The sequence below is a fragment of the Ochlerotatus camptorhynchus genome, unplaced genomic scaffold, assembly GCF_037179485.1.
Source record: "Ochlerotatus camptorhynchus isolate MF236.1 unplaced genomic scaffold, CSIRO-AGI_Acam_v1.1 ptg000232l, whole genome shotgun sequence".
NCBI classification, from domain to species: Eukaryota; Metazoa; Arthropoda; class Insecta; order Diptera; family Culicidae; genus Ochlerotatus; species Ochlerotatus camptorhynchus.
In genome coordinates this window covers 1,685,349-1,705,065 of record NW_027040722.1, presented here as the reverse complement: position 1 = coordinate 1,705,065, position 19,717 = coordinate 1,685,349, and the positions used below count along the sequence as shown (strand labels likewise).

The 19,717-nt window shown below is 39.7% G+C and overlaps 1 protein-coding gene across 5 annotated transcripts in view; it reads right to left on the bottom strand.

Moving 5' to 3' along the window:
- Positions 1-19,717, bottom strand: part of mnb (minibrain) — a 201,392-nt gene that overhangs the window by 37,264 nt on the left and 144,411 nt on the right. For all 5 annotated transcript variants that reach the window (XM_065225636.1, XM_065225638.1, XM_065225637.1 and 2 more), the window contains 4 exons: positions 858-1,026; positions 612-779; positions 366-539; positions 192-304 (listed from right to left, as the gene is read on the bottom strand). In XM_065225636.1, the coding sequence (XP_065081708.1) occupies positions 192-304; positions 366-539; positions 612-779; positions 858-1,026 (624 nt within the window). The remainder of the gene's footprint in view (positions 1-191; positions 305-365; positions 540-611; positions 780-857; positions 1,027-19,717) is intronic.

The following is a 19,717-nucleotide window of genomic DNA, read 5'->3' as shown; positions in this document are numbered from 1 at the left end:
AATGCAATCGTAATTGAGCACCTTGTTTACCCGGTGGAAAAGGGCTTGCTTCCTATGAACGAGGTAATTTCGTTTTATTGCCACTTACTCTCCGGTGTTATCCGGGAAAAGCGAGCCATTTCAAAGTGCTCAATTATTGGTTTGTTTTGCTGCTAGCATGGGAACTCGTGTCGATACGAGTCGATACTTACCCTTTGTCCTAGCTGACACGAACTGCCAAAATCTACTATCTTAATTGCTGACCGTTTAGGGTTACATAATAATATATTTTCTGGTTTTAAATCACAGTGTATGATATTTAATTCTGAAAAAGAAGAACATCCAATTAGTTTGCCCGGTTTTAAGTGACTCGGAAAAACACTCACCTTGTGAACTTAAAAATAATAACGCCGTACATAATTGCTGGGCAAACTTCCTCGTCAGATTCAGTGAAACGCCGCGGAAGTTCGTATTGCGCAGTAAGTCGTATAAATTATAGGATAACAGCTCGAATACTAAACACAGATGATTCCGCCACATAAAGTGTCGCTTCAGCCTAACTGCAAGGGTCCAAATGAAAGACATTTTTTCGGTTAAGAGGCGCCAAAAAGAAGATCCAATCCACAACTTACCGATGTAGTATTTGTTTTCCGCGTCCGCCCGGTTCATCATCTCCAGCAGATTCACTTCGATTTGTGCTTGACTCAGGAAGGGTCTCTTGTTTTTGATGATTTTGATCGCCACCTGACACTCCTCCTCGTGGTCGTAGGCTTTCACCACCTGGCCGAAGCTGCCCTTACCTGATCACAACGAAAAGGAACAGAAATGTGTGAGGATTTCCAACCATTTAATTAAGTGTACAATCAATGTAAACTTACCGATTAACGAGTCGATTTCGTAGCGATCAAGAAACTTCTCGCCATTTTTGATGATGTAGTCATGGTTCTCGTCGTCGTAGCCATCGTTGTATAGCTTTCGCTCCTTCTTGTGGGAGGTATCCTCGCCCTGGGTTTGTTGAGCTCTTCGTTTCTTTTTGGCATAGTAAACCTGGAAGGGAAGGAGACAAACGGGGGATGAAATAAGCGTATGTCAAACGGGGAATGGGTCTGTGTAAACTGTTGGAAACGTTGCGTCCGTTGGTAAGGAAGTGTAGGAAAAAGGTTTTCATTAATTTTTGTCTATACTTCCCATGAGCACATCCAAAATTCAGAGGGATTCAAAATTTTATCAAAGTTAAAGTGTAAAAGATTACGAAGTTGAGTACAAAGGTTGCCTTGCAAATCCTCTTGAGTTCATCACAGACCTGAAACCTTCAAGAAATGTTTTCCAAAGGTATAGGACATAGTCTACAGTGCATAGCCTCAAAGAATGTAATACATTGTTATGTTGACAAAATATCTATGGTTCTACAAATTATCCTGAAGATGAGATCTTCAAGTTCTACAGGCGCAACAGTGACTTGTACAATGTACCAATAGTCAACGAGGGAGGGGGGCATGTCTCGACTTAATTTGTAAAACCAGAATACTTTGTGGACCGCCATTACATAATGCGGAATATGTAGTTGTAATGACAACACATTTTGCAGTCTCCAAGTTATCCTGAGGATTGTGTCTTGATGTTCTACAGGCTCTACAGAATGTTGTTTGATGTCCAGATGTATTATACGAATTCATAAAGCTCTGTGAGACTTCATAACATCAAGGGAGATAAGAAGTAAAATAAAATATGTTCCATTATCCAAATTGTTCTGTAGTTCAGATATTGATGTTCCTCAGATTCAACGAGGTATTGCACGATGTCTCGACTATATTTAAGAACACGAAAAATTTCGTGGAGCCCCATTACATCATGTGGAATATGACAAAATATGTTGGGGTTTCTAAGGTGTACTGAGGATCTTATCTTTATGTTATACAGGCTCAACAAAATGTTGTATGATGTCCAGATTTATTATATGCATTCCTGAAGTTTCGTAGCACTTCATCACATCAAGGGAGATAAGAAGTTGAATGAACAAAATATGTTCGTTTATCCAAAGTGTCCTGGAGTTCAGCGGCATTACATCATGAGGAATATGTAGTTGTAATGACAAAATATGTTGGGGTCTCCAAGTTATATTGAGGATTGGGTCTTGATAATTCCACGATATTTTGAAGCGTTTGTAGTCTGTCTTGACAAAAAATATGTCATATATGATGTAATAAGCTCTTACATTGCTCTACAAACTCGATTGGTCCGTTGGAACCCAATACAAGACTTTGATGAGCCTATAGAGCATCGAGATCTTACTGGAATCGCCGAATAGCGCGATGGGTGATCACATTCATGCATTCCAATTTCTCGGCTGTCCTCCATCCGATTGAGCTGATTTTATGTATGTGACCAGGGCTAACCATTAACTTGTCATCTACAAAAAAGAAGCTTATTCGTTGAAAAAACAGCCGGCAAACTACGGTAGGTTGACGGCACAAACAGCCGCACTATCCAAGTAACCAACAAGCCTATACACGGTACCCCGCCACACCTTCAACCGTCTTTACGTGGATCCCCGGACACTGCGGTGTTCCCGGAAACGAGGCTGCGGACAGACTGGCGGCCAGACTAGACGTCAGGCGTTGGATTGTGAATACCATTATGGAAGCCTGGCAGCAGGAATGGTTCCAGTCGCGGACCACTTTCCTGAGGAAGACTAAGGAAACCGTACGCTCCTGGCTGGACAGCCAAAACTACAAGGACCAGCGGATCATCTCAAGACTTCGGACCGGCGAGGATTTTCTGTAATTTCGGTGGGACACCTTTCCGCAAGGTCTGTTCAATTTGCGGCATCCCCACCTCGGTGGAACACGTGGTGTGTCTGCTTGATTACGACCCCTCGACGTTGGCTGCGCTGATCGCCTTTCTGAAGGAAGCCCACTTGTATAATTAAATCTAGCCCCCCGTCGGTGGCTGCAGTGATCGTGTGTTCCTCACGTTTCTATTTTTTTCTGCCGTCGGGGTTTCTCCGTCGGACCGGGCACTGTCTCCTACGGTGGAGCTCTAACTTGATCGCGCACCCAGCCCTCACCACAGCCCCGATCTAATCCTCACCTTACATTAAGTTTTTAAAATGTTGTCTGTCTCATTCGTTGGGTAATCAGAGCCAGTTATACGTCACGTTCATGTCAAATTGAAACCTTTTTTTTTAGGCAGGATCTAGCCTGACCATCTGCTGTATAACGTGATGAACTAGCCTACGGCTAAAAATCACGGTAATAAAGAAAAAAAAAAAAAACAAAAAGCCCGCTAATTCGCCTTTTTGCAATATAAGGCTAATATAAAGCCTAGCATGCCCTATATGTTAGCCATGCATCAGCCTTATATTGCAAAAAGGCCAATTAGCGGGCTTGTTGGTTACTTGGGTATTCAGGGGATTCCTGTATATTCAAGATTAGTCAACCTATTTTTTTTTAATACAACTATATGTTCACAATAAACTTCGAAAAAATATGATGACAACATACAGTAAATGAATACAACGCGTAAGACTTCAGTTAGGCTGTAGAGCATCTTGATATCAAATTGAGACACTTTGGAGCCCCTGGGTCCACGAAACTATATGGATTCGTATAATAAATCAGGATATCGGTATCAGGATAGGGGCTTTACGAGGCCCTATGAATGCAAATATTTAGTTGGAATATCGTACAATATCTCGTTGAGTCCGTAGAATCTCAAAATCTGAACTTCGTGATGATTTGGAGAATCATAGATATTTTTTAACACATCTATACGGCTCACATAATGCGATGAGGTCCCATGTAGGTCCATGCATTCAAGTATATGTCAGGGCATCATAAAACACTTCGGTTGAGCCTGTAGAACTTCAAGATCTTAACTTATGGATGATTTGGAGGACTCGAGTTATATTGTCATTTCAACTATGTATATATCCTGCATGATATAAGGGCGCTACACGAGGCTCTACAAATGCCGTAGTCAAGTCTGAACATCGTATAAAATTTGTTTGAGTCTATAGAACATCAAGATCTGAACTTCAGGATGATTTGAATAATCTTAGATATTTTGTTAACACAAATACATATCTCCCTTGATGTAATGAGCTCTTATGAAGCTCTCTGGAGTCATACATTTAGTCGGGACATCGAATAAAACAAACTTTATTGAACATGTAGAACTTCAAGATCAATTCTTCATGATGATTTTGATGATCTTATATTTCCTCGTATATCTGTATTTGATTTAGTATGGTGTGTTTCGGCTCTGCGAGGTTTTTTGGACACATATCTTTCGATAACATCTCCTTTAAGTCTCTGTTGATCCTTTAACAAGATAAAAGTCTAAACTTCATAATAATTTGATCACAAAAAAAAATGTTTTTCGGTTATTTTTTGTTTTTGTGCTAGTATAGCTTCTTCTTCTTTTTATTCTTCGCATTTCAAGCTTATTGCTGATCGCATATTAGCTTACTGCGTGCTCTTAACTTAGTGTTCTAGATGCACTTCCACAGTTATTAATTGAGAGCTTTTGATGCCTGTACCATTTTTGCATCACTATAATTGTGTATCCAAGTACAATCATACTCTATGCCCAGGGAAGTCGATAAATTTTCCAACCCGAAAAATTCCTCGACCCTACCGGGAATCGAACCCAGCTACCTCCAGCATGGTCTTGCTTCTTGCTGCGCCTTTACCGACATAGCTAAGGGAGGCCCCAGCTATTATAACTGTAGTTGGTGTTTGCAAAGAGTTCTTTTTCAGTACCGGCAGTCCGGGGAAGTCAATTCATCAGCGATGTACATATAATTTTTTATCTAAATACACAGTAAAAAAAACCCCATGTAACAATTTAAATTTTATCGAGGTTTTAAAGCATTCTCATTGATAAAACCAAATTTATTACTTGTGACATAGATTTGTATTTCGGATTACTTTTGACCCTTAGGAAAGTTGTGAAATCAAAATACGTAGTTTTCAAGGGAATGCTGTGCTGGTATTTCCTAAAAACAATGTTGGGGAGAATTCCTAAATAATTCTGTTGAATCCCGAAGTCAACTCTGAGATGAACTCCAAGGGAATTCTAAAAAATATTCCCACGATAAATTGCCAAGGGACTACCTTTAAAGAAAATTAACGAAGAGTATTTAAGCGAATTCTCGCGAGACTTGTTGAGAATACTATTATATTTGTGGAGTGAATTCTAAGTATGCTGCGATTTTCGAAGGCTGACGGCTTTGAACAAAAAATCAAGGGAATACCAGAAAGAATTATAAATGGTTGTTCATAAACTACGTAGACGATTTTTACGAGACAGTTGTTAGACAAAAAATAAATAAATAAACTCGCAGGGTGGCCACTAGATTTAAGGGTGAATGAATTCCCGGTTGTCTGACATTGTTTTCTCGGTTTGAGTTAAATATAGAAGTTCCACGCCAATTAGAAAAACTCGACCTTCTCCGATTTGCATAATTGTGTGCTGTGGGAAATCATTCACATTTTAACAAAAATTCGGCTATTTTGTATCTTGTAATTTTTATTTAAAAAAAAAATATGAATATAGACGTTGTACTTTTTGAAATATTTTAGTTTTCAACACTTTTTTTGAATTGCTACTCAAAATTGCTTTGAAAAAAATACAGTGCTAAATTTTCCCAGAACTGGAACTGGTCAACAGTTAAATGTGATAAAAATATCCCATGAAACACTCTACTAGTTTTATCAAGGTTTATGAGCGAGGTCTACAAGAGAATGTTAAAACAAAAACTATTATTTGGGACATAAATAATAATTTCGGATAACTTTAGAAGCGTGGGAAAGTGGTCTGGAGTTCTGAGATCAAAATAACAAGTTTTCGAGGGAGAATATAAGAGAATTACTATGAAATTCCTAGGAGAATCCTTGACAAATCTTGAGAAGAATCTTAGCGGTTTTTTTTTAGAAGAACTCTAAATGAATTTTGGCAGGATGTTTTGGGAATGCTAAGCTAAATTTGAAGGGAACTTCCAGAAACAACATCCAGGCGAGAAATCCATGATAATTCTGTTTAGACTTCCAAGATGAACTTCAAAGGGATTATTAGGAATATTCCATGCGTAAATTTCCAAAGGGTAACTTTTCAACAGAATGATATAGACACATTTAAGCGCATTATTAGCGATAATTATCGAGAAAACTAATGAAATTGTAGAGTAAATATTAAGAGTTTTCTGGACGGGATTCAAACAGTAGTTTGCAAACAATTACGAAGGATAATAATAATAATTAATAATTTCAAGGGAATGCCAGAGAGAATCATAATATTATTCATGAGGATCCCAAAAGCATCTCTGGTCTCCAGATGGGATGATTCCTAATAAACTCTTGAGAAAATTATCTACATATATAACTATAAGAAGAACTATATGCTAGAAATCTAGAAATTATCTAGTTCAGCGTTTCTCAAACTTTTGTCAATTGCGACCCACTTTGGAAAATTCCACAAACCACCAAATTTTACCGGGGGCATCGTGTTCGGAGTGTTAATTAAGAATTATATCGAAAAAAGATTTAACAGTGTTTCAGACCATCCTCAACCTCCCATAGCGAAATTTCCGATCAACTCCATTTTAAAGAATGATCAATCATACAATGGCTATTCTTTTAGCCCTTTCCTTTTCAATTGCACTAATTGTATAAAAAGGAGTAACTCTTTAATAATTTCTGGAATAAAGTATTCCTCTAAGAATTATCTTTTGAATTAAAAAAACCAAGGATTACACTGTAAGGAACTTTTTGATTTCAGTCAACGAGTCACTGCTAGGACATCTTCCACCGGTGGCAAAGCACATTTTTTTTCCAAAGAAAAATGCTCCTGCCAAACCCGCTGCTGCATCGAACGAAAACAATCAGCAAACGAAAACATTGCACTTTGCATCCACAGTCGGTGGGGGCCCGGTAGGGGTGGTGTTAGCCAGCTACCAAAGTGTCAACAGACCAAAACCCACACAAACACCACCCAACTGGGTCCTTTCCTAATGTTTTGACTCGTTTATCCATACACACGCAAATCAGCCGAGTGCAAAAGCTCACTGACGGCAGTAATCAGTGCGACGCTACTGCACTGGCTGGGAAACTTCCGAACTATCATCATCATCATCATCTGTCTACCCTCGGAGGGGATAGCAGCTCCTTCGACTTATGCAACCACATCATCAGCCAGTCTCAGTCAACACCAACACACTGTCGCTATCGCTGCCTTGCATCGGTATTTGTAGCGAGCGACATCCCTCCCATCATAACCGAACATTTTGTGTTGCGCGAGGTGGTATCGATCGAGTGGGCTACTTTTTGATCGACAACAATAATAATAATAACAGGCGGGCGTTTGGGTGACAGCAGATGCGTATGGTTGTGTGTGTTACTTCTATGCTCCGATTTCTGGTGAGCGCCACCCGGTCGGGGTGGGTGGCAAAGCTTCCAAAACAATACCACCCCACCTGAGCGCAAAAGGTGGGAGCAGGCGAAACGGGTGATGAACAAACAGCGCGAAGGATATCGACATTGTAGTAGACAGAAGCAAGGGGGACGAGCGAAGTTGGATCACACCAATACTAGTTGATGGTCGGAAATTGCATCTCTGTAGTGGTGGTGGCGGCGGCGGCGGCGGACGAGACAAATGGGATCGCTTTTTGGCGCGGCAAAAAGTTGCGACTGAACACTGATTCCTTTGCCAGACTAGACTGCTAGACATCATGTCAAGCTGATGGGGAGTTGGTACGGACAGACGGAGGACGGTCAGGAATCGACCGAAAAGCTTCACGGATGGATGATGCTTTATGACCTCGGTTTATTGCTCGGCGTCTCGGAGATTGCTAGGCGCAGAAACATTACACTCCTCTTCCCCATGCTGGGGAGGGGAGGTGGGGGGGAGGGGGGTAACATTTTCCGGCGGAAGTTGAGCTTCCACGAAATGCGTCTGCTCGTAGGCCAGGCGTAACCGAAATTGATGGGTGATAGGCTTCAGTGGCTGCCAGGGAGCACAGGCAGCAGGGTTGAAGTTGCTGTTGTGGGAATTTTAACGTTTTAGCATTTAAGCTTGAGCTGTCAACAAAGTGGCTGGTACCAGGGGGGTGGACGAGTTTCAGGTAATGGACAATGAGGGTGAAATGGTGATTTCAAAATGACAATTAAATTGTACTCTTAACCGAAGAATCGAAGATTTTCTTACAGTTTTGCTTAAATTATGTACACAATCTGTAACAAATCATCACATTTATCAGAATCTGTAATGGAAGATTTTTAATTTTTTGGTTACTTTTATGTATTGTCTGATGTTAGTACTATCGTTATATTTCGCGGAAATGGAACATATAGTTATATTTCAAGCTGAACATTGCATTAGGTCGTAAGTAACATTGACAGATTCTCTTCGTCGGCTTTCTTTTTGTATTCCCATGACCATGTAAAGACATTCACAGGCATTTTCAGCACACAGATCTATAAAAGAAGCTTCTAACTAGCATCTAATAGGACAAACACAACAAGAAACGGTTATGTGCTCAAGTTATTAACGAAAGAGAAAGTCAACGAAGAGAAACGATCAATGTTACTTAGGACCTAATACAATGTTCAGCTTGATTTATTTGTAATTCTGGAACTGAAACTGCATTTTGGCCAAAGAATTCATGAAGTTTTTATATTGTAGTTTACGCAGTAACTGTAACACTAGTAAGCGCAACTTGGACATATGCAAATAATTTTACACGGTTTCATTTTCCTGGCATTGAAAGTCGCCAAATGGGCCAATGTTCCTAATGTAAACAATTACTTTAAACGAGATTTCTCACGGTTTAATACTGATCCAGACAATCAACAGCAGCATCAGCGATCAGTAGAATGTAGAGAAAGTTTCCCCTTTTTTTTTGGTTCATCAATTTATTTGACAAGGCTCAATCGAATTAACTTTACTGAGCGGAGGATTCTTGTTCACTATACAAAACATCTTAAAACTATAGTCAAAAGGTACAACACAATAAACACTTTATCTTCCGCTATCCGAAAAGCCTTCTCCATCAGATCGGGAGCCGCTTTCAGTGGTTTCATTGTATGGCAGTATCACCAACGGGGGCAGAGCGCCTTCATTGCAGCAATGGACGCAAAACGTGGTCAGCACTCACACACTCATCACTAAACGGTTGCTTTCCAAAGCCGACGACGCATCGATCGAAACAACTATTGATGGAGAACAATGTGGAGGGACCACACAATGGTTGCTGCCGAGTAAACGGACGATCGCGTGACACACATCGAGAGTGGCCATCTCTGGTCACGTCTTCCTTCGGAAGGTAAGTAAAAACCGTTGGTCCCGGCCCCGGGGTTTGAATGGGTGCGATATCCTACGCAGGTGTGGAAGCTGCCTTCCTGCACATTCTATTGCCGTCAATGGATGGCAATCGATGTCCGTCGGTGATAGGCTCTAGATTGCGGAGCAGAGACTGACGTTAAGTAAAAAGGAAATAAGAAGAAGAAGAGAGTGGCCTGCTTCAGTCGACAACCGAGTGAACACTGAAGAAGTTTTCTCTGTCAGATAGTTTAACTAGTTTGTGTTGTGATTCGTAGGAAATCGACAACATTTATTTACATTTGGCACATTGGCCGAGAGTAATCATTAAATGAACCGAGTCAAAAATTACTTCCACAACATTTCCTAATGCTTGTGACACACATTTTAACATATTGAATACACATACTGAAATAACAGAAAACAGGGGTGTTTGTGACGAAAATTAAAAAAAAATAAACAAACTACTAATTTACAACAATACCACTAATCTAACTTAAAAATGATGTCCAGTTGATCGTAAACAAATTTGCTCACCTTTAATTTGGCGTTAAAATAATTGATATAGGAGAAATAGATGTAATGTAGGCCTAAATGTCCCTAATTTGGGCCCATACTTAAATTCAGCAATCGACTAAATTTTCAATGGCGACCAAAAATATACATAAGTACCGTTCCAATGACCCGTTCATCTAGATAAAATTGTTAAATAGCAGATTTTTAGTGATGGATTCAATCTTAGATCCATAGGCCAACATTAGAGCCGTTTCCCCTAGTTTTATTACAGCCGGATTTTTGTATTTTAGAGAAAAAAAAAACTTCTTTTAAGTGAAATATCGTTTTTAAACTGTAATTGTTTTAAAAATCATGAACGTGATACAGCTGAGAGCTAGGCAAAATTGTTGCAAATTTCGGAGCCGGAAAACGCGTTAACACTCCGTGGTCTGTACTAATAAGAATTTTAACATTTTGTGATTTAAGAAATTTTCTATGATTCTGAGGCTGTGACATTTGAGTCTATGTCGATAATTGTTTTTATCAATGTTTTTTATTTTAAAAATTTTGGGTGATCCTAGGATAAAAAAAATAACGAAATCGATCATTCTGAGAAAAATACTCAATGATGGATTTTAAAATGTGTGCAAGATCCAAGTTTTGAACAAAACAAAACATTATAGAACAGATGTACCAGTTATAGCTATACGTTCCTATTGTGGTGTGTTCCAATTATGGCCTATGGAATTCCCACTGGTACATCTACCCTTATCGGTTCTGGACAATCTCAAGGCTCTTTCAGGTTTCAAACAGCGTAAAGAATATTCCTTCGAATTTTGATGCGAATAGATAATTTTGAAGAAAATACAAAAATAATTTTAGGGTCAATTTACAAAAAAAAAGGCTGCGAAGAATTCCTACAAAATACTTGGAAAAATACTACACCACCGGCGCCGATAAGTTATTGAAGTAGCTCAACTATGAATGCCGGAATGTTCCTGAATGTTCATTTTTGAGAGATTTTAACAAACTATTGTCAATTTGGTGTAGTGCACCACAGTGAATCGGTTATCATTCATCATATTATTTCGACGCATCATTTCCGATCACTACACGATGATGAATGTAGAAGGAGAAGACAAGTTAGACTTAGCTGAATAACGAACCAATAATACTAACTGACTGACAAATAAACCAACCAACCAATTCTTTCACCGATGGACCGCCCAACTAGTCAAATGATTATCCTATAATTGGTTAGGTGGTTGATTAATTCACTCGAACCGAATGGTAAACTCCTTGGTTAATCAGCGCGTTTGATCATGATTATTTAGTCGAAATTTATTACCAGTCTATCAGATAGTTGTTCGGTATGGTTAACAGGTTGATTGATCGGTCGTTCAGTTGTTCGATTGGTCAGTGAATTGATTTTGGCCAAATAATTTACTCAACTGACTGTCAAATCTTCTTATGAATCGAGCAGACTCCTAGCATGAACAACTATGTCACATTATTCAGGTAAAGGTGTGTTAAGTTGTATCCGTCTTAAAGAATTGTTGAATGTTTCAATTTCGTGAGCTTGCAGAGGATGTAAATGACGCTCTCAGCATTATGATCCATGACCTGCCGTTTCCGTCTCACGATTTACACTTCGAAGGATTTTTTCAAAACGAATATCGAACAAAATTACATCAAATCAAAATGTAAAAAGTTCGAGGCCATGTTCACCAATTTGCCCGGTCTTCCATTCCTCCTCATTGAACTACAACCCTGTCCCGGAATGAGTTAGTTCCAGCTTCCGAAATCGGCCTACACCATCCACCATCCACCATGCGTTCCCTGAGTCTGAACCGTTTTATTTGTGATCAGGTAGAACGTGGTCCACTGGCCGCGCCACATAACTGCGCTCTGCTGTTTGTATTCAAAGAGTGTCTGCTGTTGCCAACTGAACCTTCTGCTTCACTCAGCCATAGAACCGACGGCGACGACTACGACGACGACGCCGACGATGGCACTGATGATGATGATGATGACGATGATTATTCTGTGTTGCTATCCCTGTTGATGATGGAAATAGCGATGTCGACTAGGACAACGGAAAAGCGTATGTGGATAGCACCAGCATAGGATGATGATGACGACGGCAAACGACGATAAAGCGATGCGAAAAGCTTCAGGGAAACTTGGAGACTTGGAACGGATAGGGAAGCACAAGCGTACGGGATACCGAGGGGGATGCAGACTGTTAGATATCACAGCGTATGGATGGGGTAGCCCGAGAAGAGGTCTTTGAGCAGCAAGAAAATCGATATCGTTGGGTGGTTGGGTGAACGGATCCTGATGCTGGCCTGAATTTTAGTAATATTGTGCTTTGTAGCTCGAGTCGAGGCATCGGGAAGCGTGGTGAAACATTTTTGATTTGAACTTTCAAGTTTGGCGATGCTGATGATTTCACGAGAGATTCAAATTTAGTTGAAAGCGTTTCGAACGCGACATGGCCGAAAGAAGACGCATCCTTCCGTCCCATTCCATGGAGCCGGTTTGTTTGGGGTTCCTCTATGATCCACCCCTTCGCACACCAGGAGTCGCCAGAGCGCCAGACGACTAATGGTTGATGGGGGTGGTGGTGGTGCTTATGGCGGCGCAATCACTAACACAGCGCCACCGCCAGTCCTGCGTCGGCAGACGAGGATAACGCGGGGAGCGAGCAGCAGGATGATTTGTCTGATGCAGCAGCATCTCTTTGAACGTAGGAGGCAATTCCTAATGTTAATGGAGTTGTGTCGTCCTTTTCTTGATGCTACGGACCGAGACACGGCGATACTTGGTGGAATACAGGATGTGGTTGACGTAATATTCTTGGAATTTTGAGTTGCTTTGCTCCGGTTGTCTTTGGAGAGCAAAGGGCCGGCATTTTCTCAAGCTCAAGCCTTGATCCAAATGATGAAGATTTGCTTTTAGCATTGAATAAATTTCAAGAACTTTCAGAGAATGTTTCGGAACATTAAGGTTGATGAAATTCACCCGAATGTTCGATCTTCGTCAATGGCGATTGGAATCAGCTATTAGTGCCAACTTGAATCAATAACTTAAAATTGTGACGTGCTGCGATGTACTAGTGCTAAATACGGATTCAATGGACTCAAAGACATATGGTTTCAACATTGAGAACAATTTTGCCAAAGTCACTTTGAACATGATGATAATTCAGTATTTCGAGTTGTCAAAATGGTTTGGCTTCACAACTGGATCTCTAATGCTGAGCTCCATAGAAGCAGATATCAACAGAAGTGTAGGTTGGTCAGCCACAAACTACGGAAGCACAGAAATGAAATCCTTAAGCAAGCACAGGACAGAGGCAATCCCAGGGGCTCATGGCGATGGAGCCAGGAAAACATTCAACAGCTCAATAGGTACATTGGGTGTTGTCTGCAGTATGTTTTCAGCTTATAGCCTATAGTTTCAAGAAAAGGCAACAACCTTCGAAGGCGTGTTCAAAGGACCTACAGAGATAACCACACATAAAAGTAAAACATGCAAGACAGCATGTCTTTGGTAAAGTAGTTCAGATTAACAAGACCTATTGTGCATCTTGTATCACCAGGTGGTGTTAGTGTCTGATATAAATTCTAATTATTTGCTATTATATGAGAACCCGGCAAGATATCAACCATCTTCGGCAAAATCTGTTCAGGTGGACAAGACTTATCTAATAATGGGCAGTTTAGTTCAGAATTATCTCATCAGTTGGCGCTAGTGTGCCATTTGATCACTAATTATCTACATTTATTTGAAATCCTAATCCAGATGTACAGTTCAAAAGTATCTCATCAGGTATCGCAAAAGTGTTACAGTAAACTCTCTATATATCGATATTGAAGGGACCATTCAGATATCGAACAAGATTAGCCTACTAGACCGTTTGATAGGACCGAGATAACCATCGACATGTAGACTAACGCGGTCACATATCGAGATATGAAACATCGATTGAATTTTTATTCTGTTTTGTTGTTGTGCCTACAGGTGGACAGAACCTATTGAATGATAATCCGATCAACTGTCCGAAATTATACGGATTTAAATTAAAAAAAAACATAAGTGAAACTTGTAGACTAATGCCTAAGGCATCATGTTGTAATTCTAGGGGTCCTAAGAGTCAAATCTAAAGGCCTTAGAAAACAACCAAAACTCTTGTGACATTTTTCACTTAGATGCGGCAAAATTTCACCAACCGATGCCTGTAATTCGTGGATGGTGGTCTCACAACTGGATCTCTAATGCCGAGCTTCATCATCGATGTTATCAGAAGCCGATATTCACAGAAATTCGAGAAATTAAGCAAGCCGACAGAATTTTTTTCTGGACCCAGATCAAGATGAAAGCCAGCAGCCACCCAGTGGTCCAGAAATGCAATCTAGCGGATCAAAATTAAAAACTCCAAACGAGTCATTTTAGGGATTTTGTGTCTTTGGCAGTGTTTTTTTTTTAATAAAAGACACCTTTGATACAAAAAAAAAATGAATGCACTGTAAACTTGTAATAACAAAAATAGCAAAAAAAAAGGTTATCTTCCATTTAATTCCACTTAATTAATGTTGGTATCCACGACAGATATGTATTTCGACTACAATGTGCAGTCTTCTTCAGTGTCATTCCCACTAAAGAACTTTTCAATTCAATGAGATTGGGTTGTTAGCGGAATGCTTAAATAAAACAGCAAAAAAAGGTTATCTTCCATTTAATTCCAAAACTCAGGGAGAATTTCAAGGTAATTCCGAGGAAAACAAAAAGAAAATTGAATTAGAAGTATAGCTTTATTGAAATGTTGCGGAATATTTCAATGGAAATCGGAATGAACTATTCTGAGGTCTTCAGAACCACTCGAAAGTTCCCAAATGATTCCTGAAGTTAATGAAACTGCCTTGAACTTCTTTTGTACTTTGATAAACTAGCCGGATGCGCACAATACTTCTCATCAATTTTATAAACTTCCCTGAACTTTAAAGGACTTCCTAAAGATTCCTTAATGTTTCTAACGTTGCCTTGAAGTTTCGACAATTTTCCTTAAGTATTATAACCATTATAAACGCTCACAAATTTTCCCTGAATTTATCTATGTTTACCTGAAGTTCTCCAAATTTGTTTATTAATCCGGCAAATTTTCTGATATATATTCATAATTCCCTGACGCTTCTGATGTTTTCGGATCAATCATAGAATTCATGGAATACCCCATAATTCCACGGAACTCCTTGTAAGTCTCAACTAATTTGCTTAAGTTTATGGGATTATTCTGAAGCTATCTGATCGTCCTTGAAGTACTCGGAACTTCGCTGTATATCATGAAACTATCTAAAAATATCTAAATTTATAAGGAGTTTTCTGGAATTTTTTGAAAGTATCACTGCTTGCTAAAAGTTCTCGCATTTTTTTTTTCAATTCATGGAACTTCGTTGATTTTCTCTAATCAAATTTTCGCATTTTTTTTATAATCTTCAAATCTTGATAGTATAACATGCTTAAAATACTCTCACGTTTTCCGGATGTTAATATAATTTTTATCACGTTCCAGAAATTTTCTCGGAGCTTGAGCTTGATTGACCGCCCACGGTTGCTACTCTGTTATTGCCAGATCAGCTGTAATTACACAGAGAACCAATAGACGATGCTTGGGACTAGCAATCATCCTCAATGTGTAAAAACTGGTGATCTTAAATTAGGTAATACCAGCGCCGGCCGCTCCCGAACACAGGTCAAGAAAGGAATGGGAAGGATTGTGTTGACATGACACTCGCTTTGATGGAAGCCGAGAACACCTCTGCACTTCCACGAGGAATCATTAGGATGTTGGATAAGAGGGTTGGGTTTGCAGCAGGGTTCGTTTTGGTAAACGATAAGCTGAATTGATGTCCTAACGATCATATAACGCGAAGGAGCTTGGGACTAAACTCACGGTCTTCTGCTCAGTAAGCAAAAACGTTTGCCACTAGGCAGACGAGCACCTTTTTAATCACCGAGTTGCTGTTATTACCATGTAGTCATAAAAAAACGATTGACGCATCTTGAATGTGGATGGGCCTGAGATTAGACTCATGATGTTCTGCTCAGTAAGCAAAAACGGTTGCTCTAAGGCCACCGAGCCCCTCATATCACATAATACCGTTGCTCAAATTTTTGTATCCATTCAAACCCGGAACCAACGACAACAACGAGTTTCGCAAAATACACGATACACAAGCGATTTTACCATAAATCTCTTTGATATGTAAGGACCTGGGACCGCGTTTTTCTGCTCAGTAAGCAGGCCACTGTAACCGACGATCTTTCAAATCCGAAAACTAAAAACTATGAAAAAGTACTTAGGCCTTCATTAAGTTCCACTTTCACGCGACGTTCAATGACAGGGTCCTATCCAGGATTACATCTGAAAAATCCAAATCTGGCCAACGCGCACCCTAAACCTAAACCTGTTCTAATCCATCTGAAATGACTAACGAATGGAAGACTTTGACTACCCAGCCATGCAATAGTCTCATTCCGTGCCTTATGGCAACTTGATGATTCTATTGCGCTCATCTTCTGGCACCACCCAGGGGAGACTAGGTCCTGTACCCAATGCTTAACTTATCTCCATTCCACTCAGCTACTCGCAATTTCTTGTGATATAGTGGGCGGAATATTATTATATGAGACAATTCAATGCAGACGTCTTTCCAAATTTGGCAGATCGACAGGTAATCGGTGAGTTACAACGATAGTTGCTATTCAACAACTCGACAACGTCCCATCGTCAACGCCTGCTATGAGAATTTCCCATTGCAGACGCCAACGAAATGACGTCATCGAGCTATCGATCAACTACCCTGGTTATCGCCTGGTACCTTATAGCACGATGCTAGGAGGCGAACCGGAAGAATCGATGAGCTACCTCCCCCCGTTCCAGAAATTTTCTCGGAGCTTTGCTAAAGTTTCCGGAAATTCCCTGAGTTTCTCGTAACTTCTTTAAGGTTTCTTTAGTTTCCTTGAAATTATTTGAACTGGCCTTTGATTCTCTAATCTGTCTTGATGTTCTCAAAGATTCCCTAAAGCTCTCAATTCTATTGAAGATCTCGGTTCTGCTCGGAAATAAATGGAATTCCCGTAAACACATTTAAATTTCCCTGAAATTCTCTGGACTTCTGTGAAGTTTCTGAAATATTTCTGAAGTTTTCATAAATTCTCTGAAGCACTCTGTGCTTCCCTGTAATTCTCGGAACATCTTTTTTTTTCAGCACATTATGGAACTTTCCTTTATTTTCTAAATTTACGATTATAGGTATTTAAACTGCTCCAAAAGTCTGGACTAAAGCTACGGAAACTGCTGCTAAGATCTGGAATTCCCCAAAAATCTTTATATCTAGCTTTTCTGAGATACTTAGAACTTCTTAAAAATTTACACAATACCCCTATATTCTATATTCTATATTTCTCAAGTTCGTTTGACACCTGTGAAGTTCTCTGAAATTCTAGGAACTTCATTAAAATTCCCGAAAATTTTCGGATGCTAAAAGAACCGCTTGAAGGTTCTTAAAGCTTACAGTAAGTTCCCCATATTTTCAGCGTATTAACTTGCCTTATGTTCCCGCAGTTTGTTTATCGAGCTTAACTGAAATTCTCAGTCTTTTCATTACTCAGAACTTCTCCAAAATTCCTACAATTACAAACTTAAAATAAATCATTTATCTTTTTTCTTTATTTTGGCACTTTGAACAATTTCAAAATCTTGAACATGGAATACGAAACTTCAAGATATTGAAAAACTTTAGATCTTAGACTTACTCAAATTGAGTAAGTTTTTTTTTTAACTTTATTAAGTGAGAAATTAAGTAAGTGTTAAACTTCATCATCATGGATTTGATTGTAAAGCTGTTTCTTTAAAACTGATTACCATGTCTTAAAAAAGTTTGGGTAAATGCTGTTGTTTTTCATCCTGGAATTTATCCGTTAAAGTACTGGAAAAACACCTGGAAAACTCAGGTAATTATATTTATAAAAAAAGGGTAGACACCCAGTAGATAGAGAGAAACAATCTTGAAATAAATTCACTCTAAAAAATTTGAAAATAGTGACTGATTACAAGAAAAAGTGACGTTAGTGACTTGGCCTTAAAAAAACGAGACTTTTTAGTGACTGGCTTGAAAAAAGTGACCAAGTCACTAAAAAGTGACTCGCTACCAGCCCTGTAATATTTGCTTTACCAAATTAATTAAAAAACCTTTCGACGACTAAATTACAGCATCTTTATATGCGGTGATTTATTGTAGTTTCTGTTTATATTTAATATAAAACTGTTAAATTATAAAAAATTTCATTCTCCGGTTGAATGTACCGACATCCGAATCTTACTGTTGATAATTCAAAACATGGCCTGCAGTTTCCCATAACAAAAGCTGCTGGTTCACTATTCAGGCTAAAAACCAATTATGGTAAATTCAGAATAGCACTTTGAAACCCAATGCTCCCACTCCCACTCTTGCAGGTTCCCCACCCAGCAGCAAGCTCTGCCGGTTAGATAATGAGATGCTTGAGAGTTTCCTCTTGAAAAACTCAATTGCATCACCACCGGCAGCAATAGCGAACGTCTGCCTGTTCGTTTCCCTATAACTCCTCCATCCGTCAGGATTCGCAGAAAATTTGCTCGGTCCTTGCTTCACTCCCCTTCCTTGGGACAAGAACCAACTACGGAGACGAGAGTCCTTGGCATGGTTGGGCCCTTTCGATGGATGACCTCCATGAACCGAGGTGGTCCGGAATTTTCCGTGTAGCGATGCTAGACAACGACGACGGAGACTCCCAAAGGATTCCACCCCCCCATTCCAGTCGTCATCGTCGCCGTCAGTGCGCTCACAATTCATTTTATTATTACTTTTATGTTTGTTCGCCACCGCTGTTGGCCTTGTTGGAGCGTGAGTCGCGGTTCCTATCCATCGATGCTCTTATTGCACGATGAGGTTCCAGGCAGCTGGCAACGTGAGTAGTGGGCGCAGTACTTTTCCAACTTAGAAGAGTCTCTAATTTCGATTTCCATTATCATCCCCCGCCGTGCGGACACTGATGAACAACGGGGAAAGCTTTACCATCCTTGGACGCGTCCAACCCAAGCGTCTTCATTGGGTATATCCCCCGCCGTTATTATTATTATTACTATTCTGCTCATTTTCAACTTTTGATTATACCTATTTCTTCGTTTGGTCATGGTTAAGTGAGGAGGGAAAAGTCAACGAGTGGAATTGGCACGCACGCTAGGTGGGTTTAAGCAACTATTCAATTGATTTCATTTAGGAGATTCTGAATGGGTTGAAATTACAACTAGTAACAAAACCAACACTCACAATTGTCAAAGGGGCTTCAAAAGTTATCATCAAGTAGCATGTCTCATTTTGAGGAACAAAATGCGAATTATTCCGGATCCAACGGTTCGTTTCAGAGATATTCAAAACATCCTATAAGCACAAAATAAGGTTGTTGGGAATCAGTCACGGATCGCGCTATCACCGTTCAAACAAGCCTCTGATAAATTCCGGGAATACAACATGAAGATATACCATTTTCAGACCAAAAAGGGAAATAGGCGGATCAACCAAACGTAAATAATGACTTTAATCGCAAATTTCTCGAGAACCAAACCACATTCAGGCAGTGAGGTTTCCTTAACCTCAATCTACCTGTACACCACATCTCAAAACATCTGAAAGAGCAAATTTCCTTAATCGAATGACAGTGTTAGTTTGCGTGGGTGTGTTTTGATTCTCGAGAAATTTGCGTTTATAGTCATTATTTACGTTAGGTTGTTCCGCCTTTTTCAGTTGTTGATCTAGATTTGTTCATGGATCTCAAAAAACCGGAAAATTCACAGGAAACAAATGAGCTTTTGCTGATTATG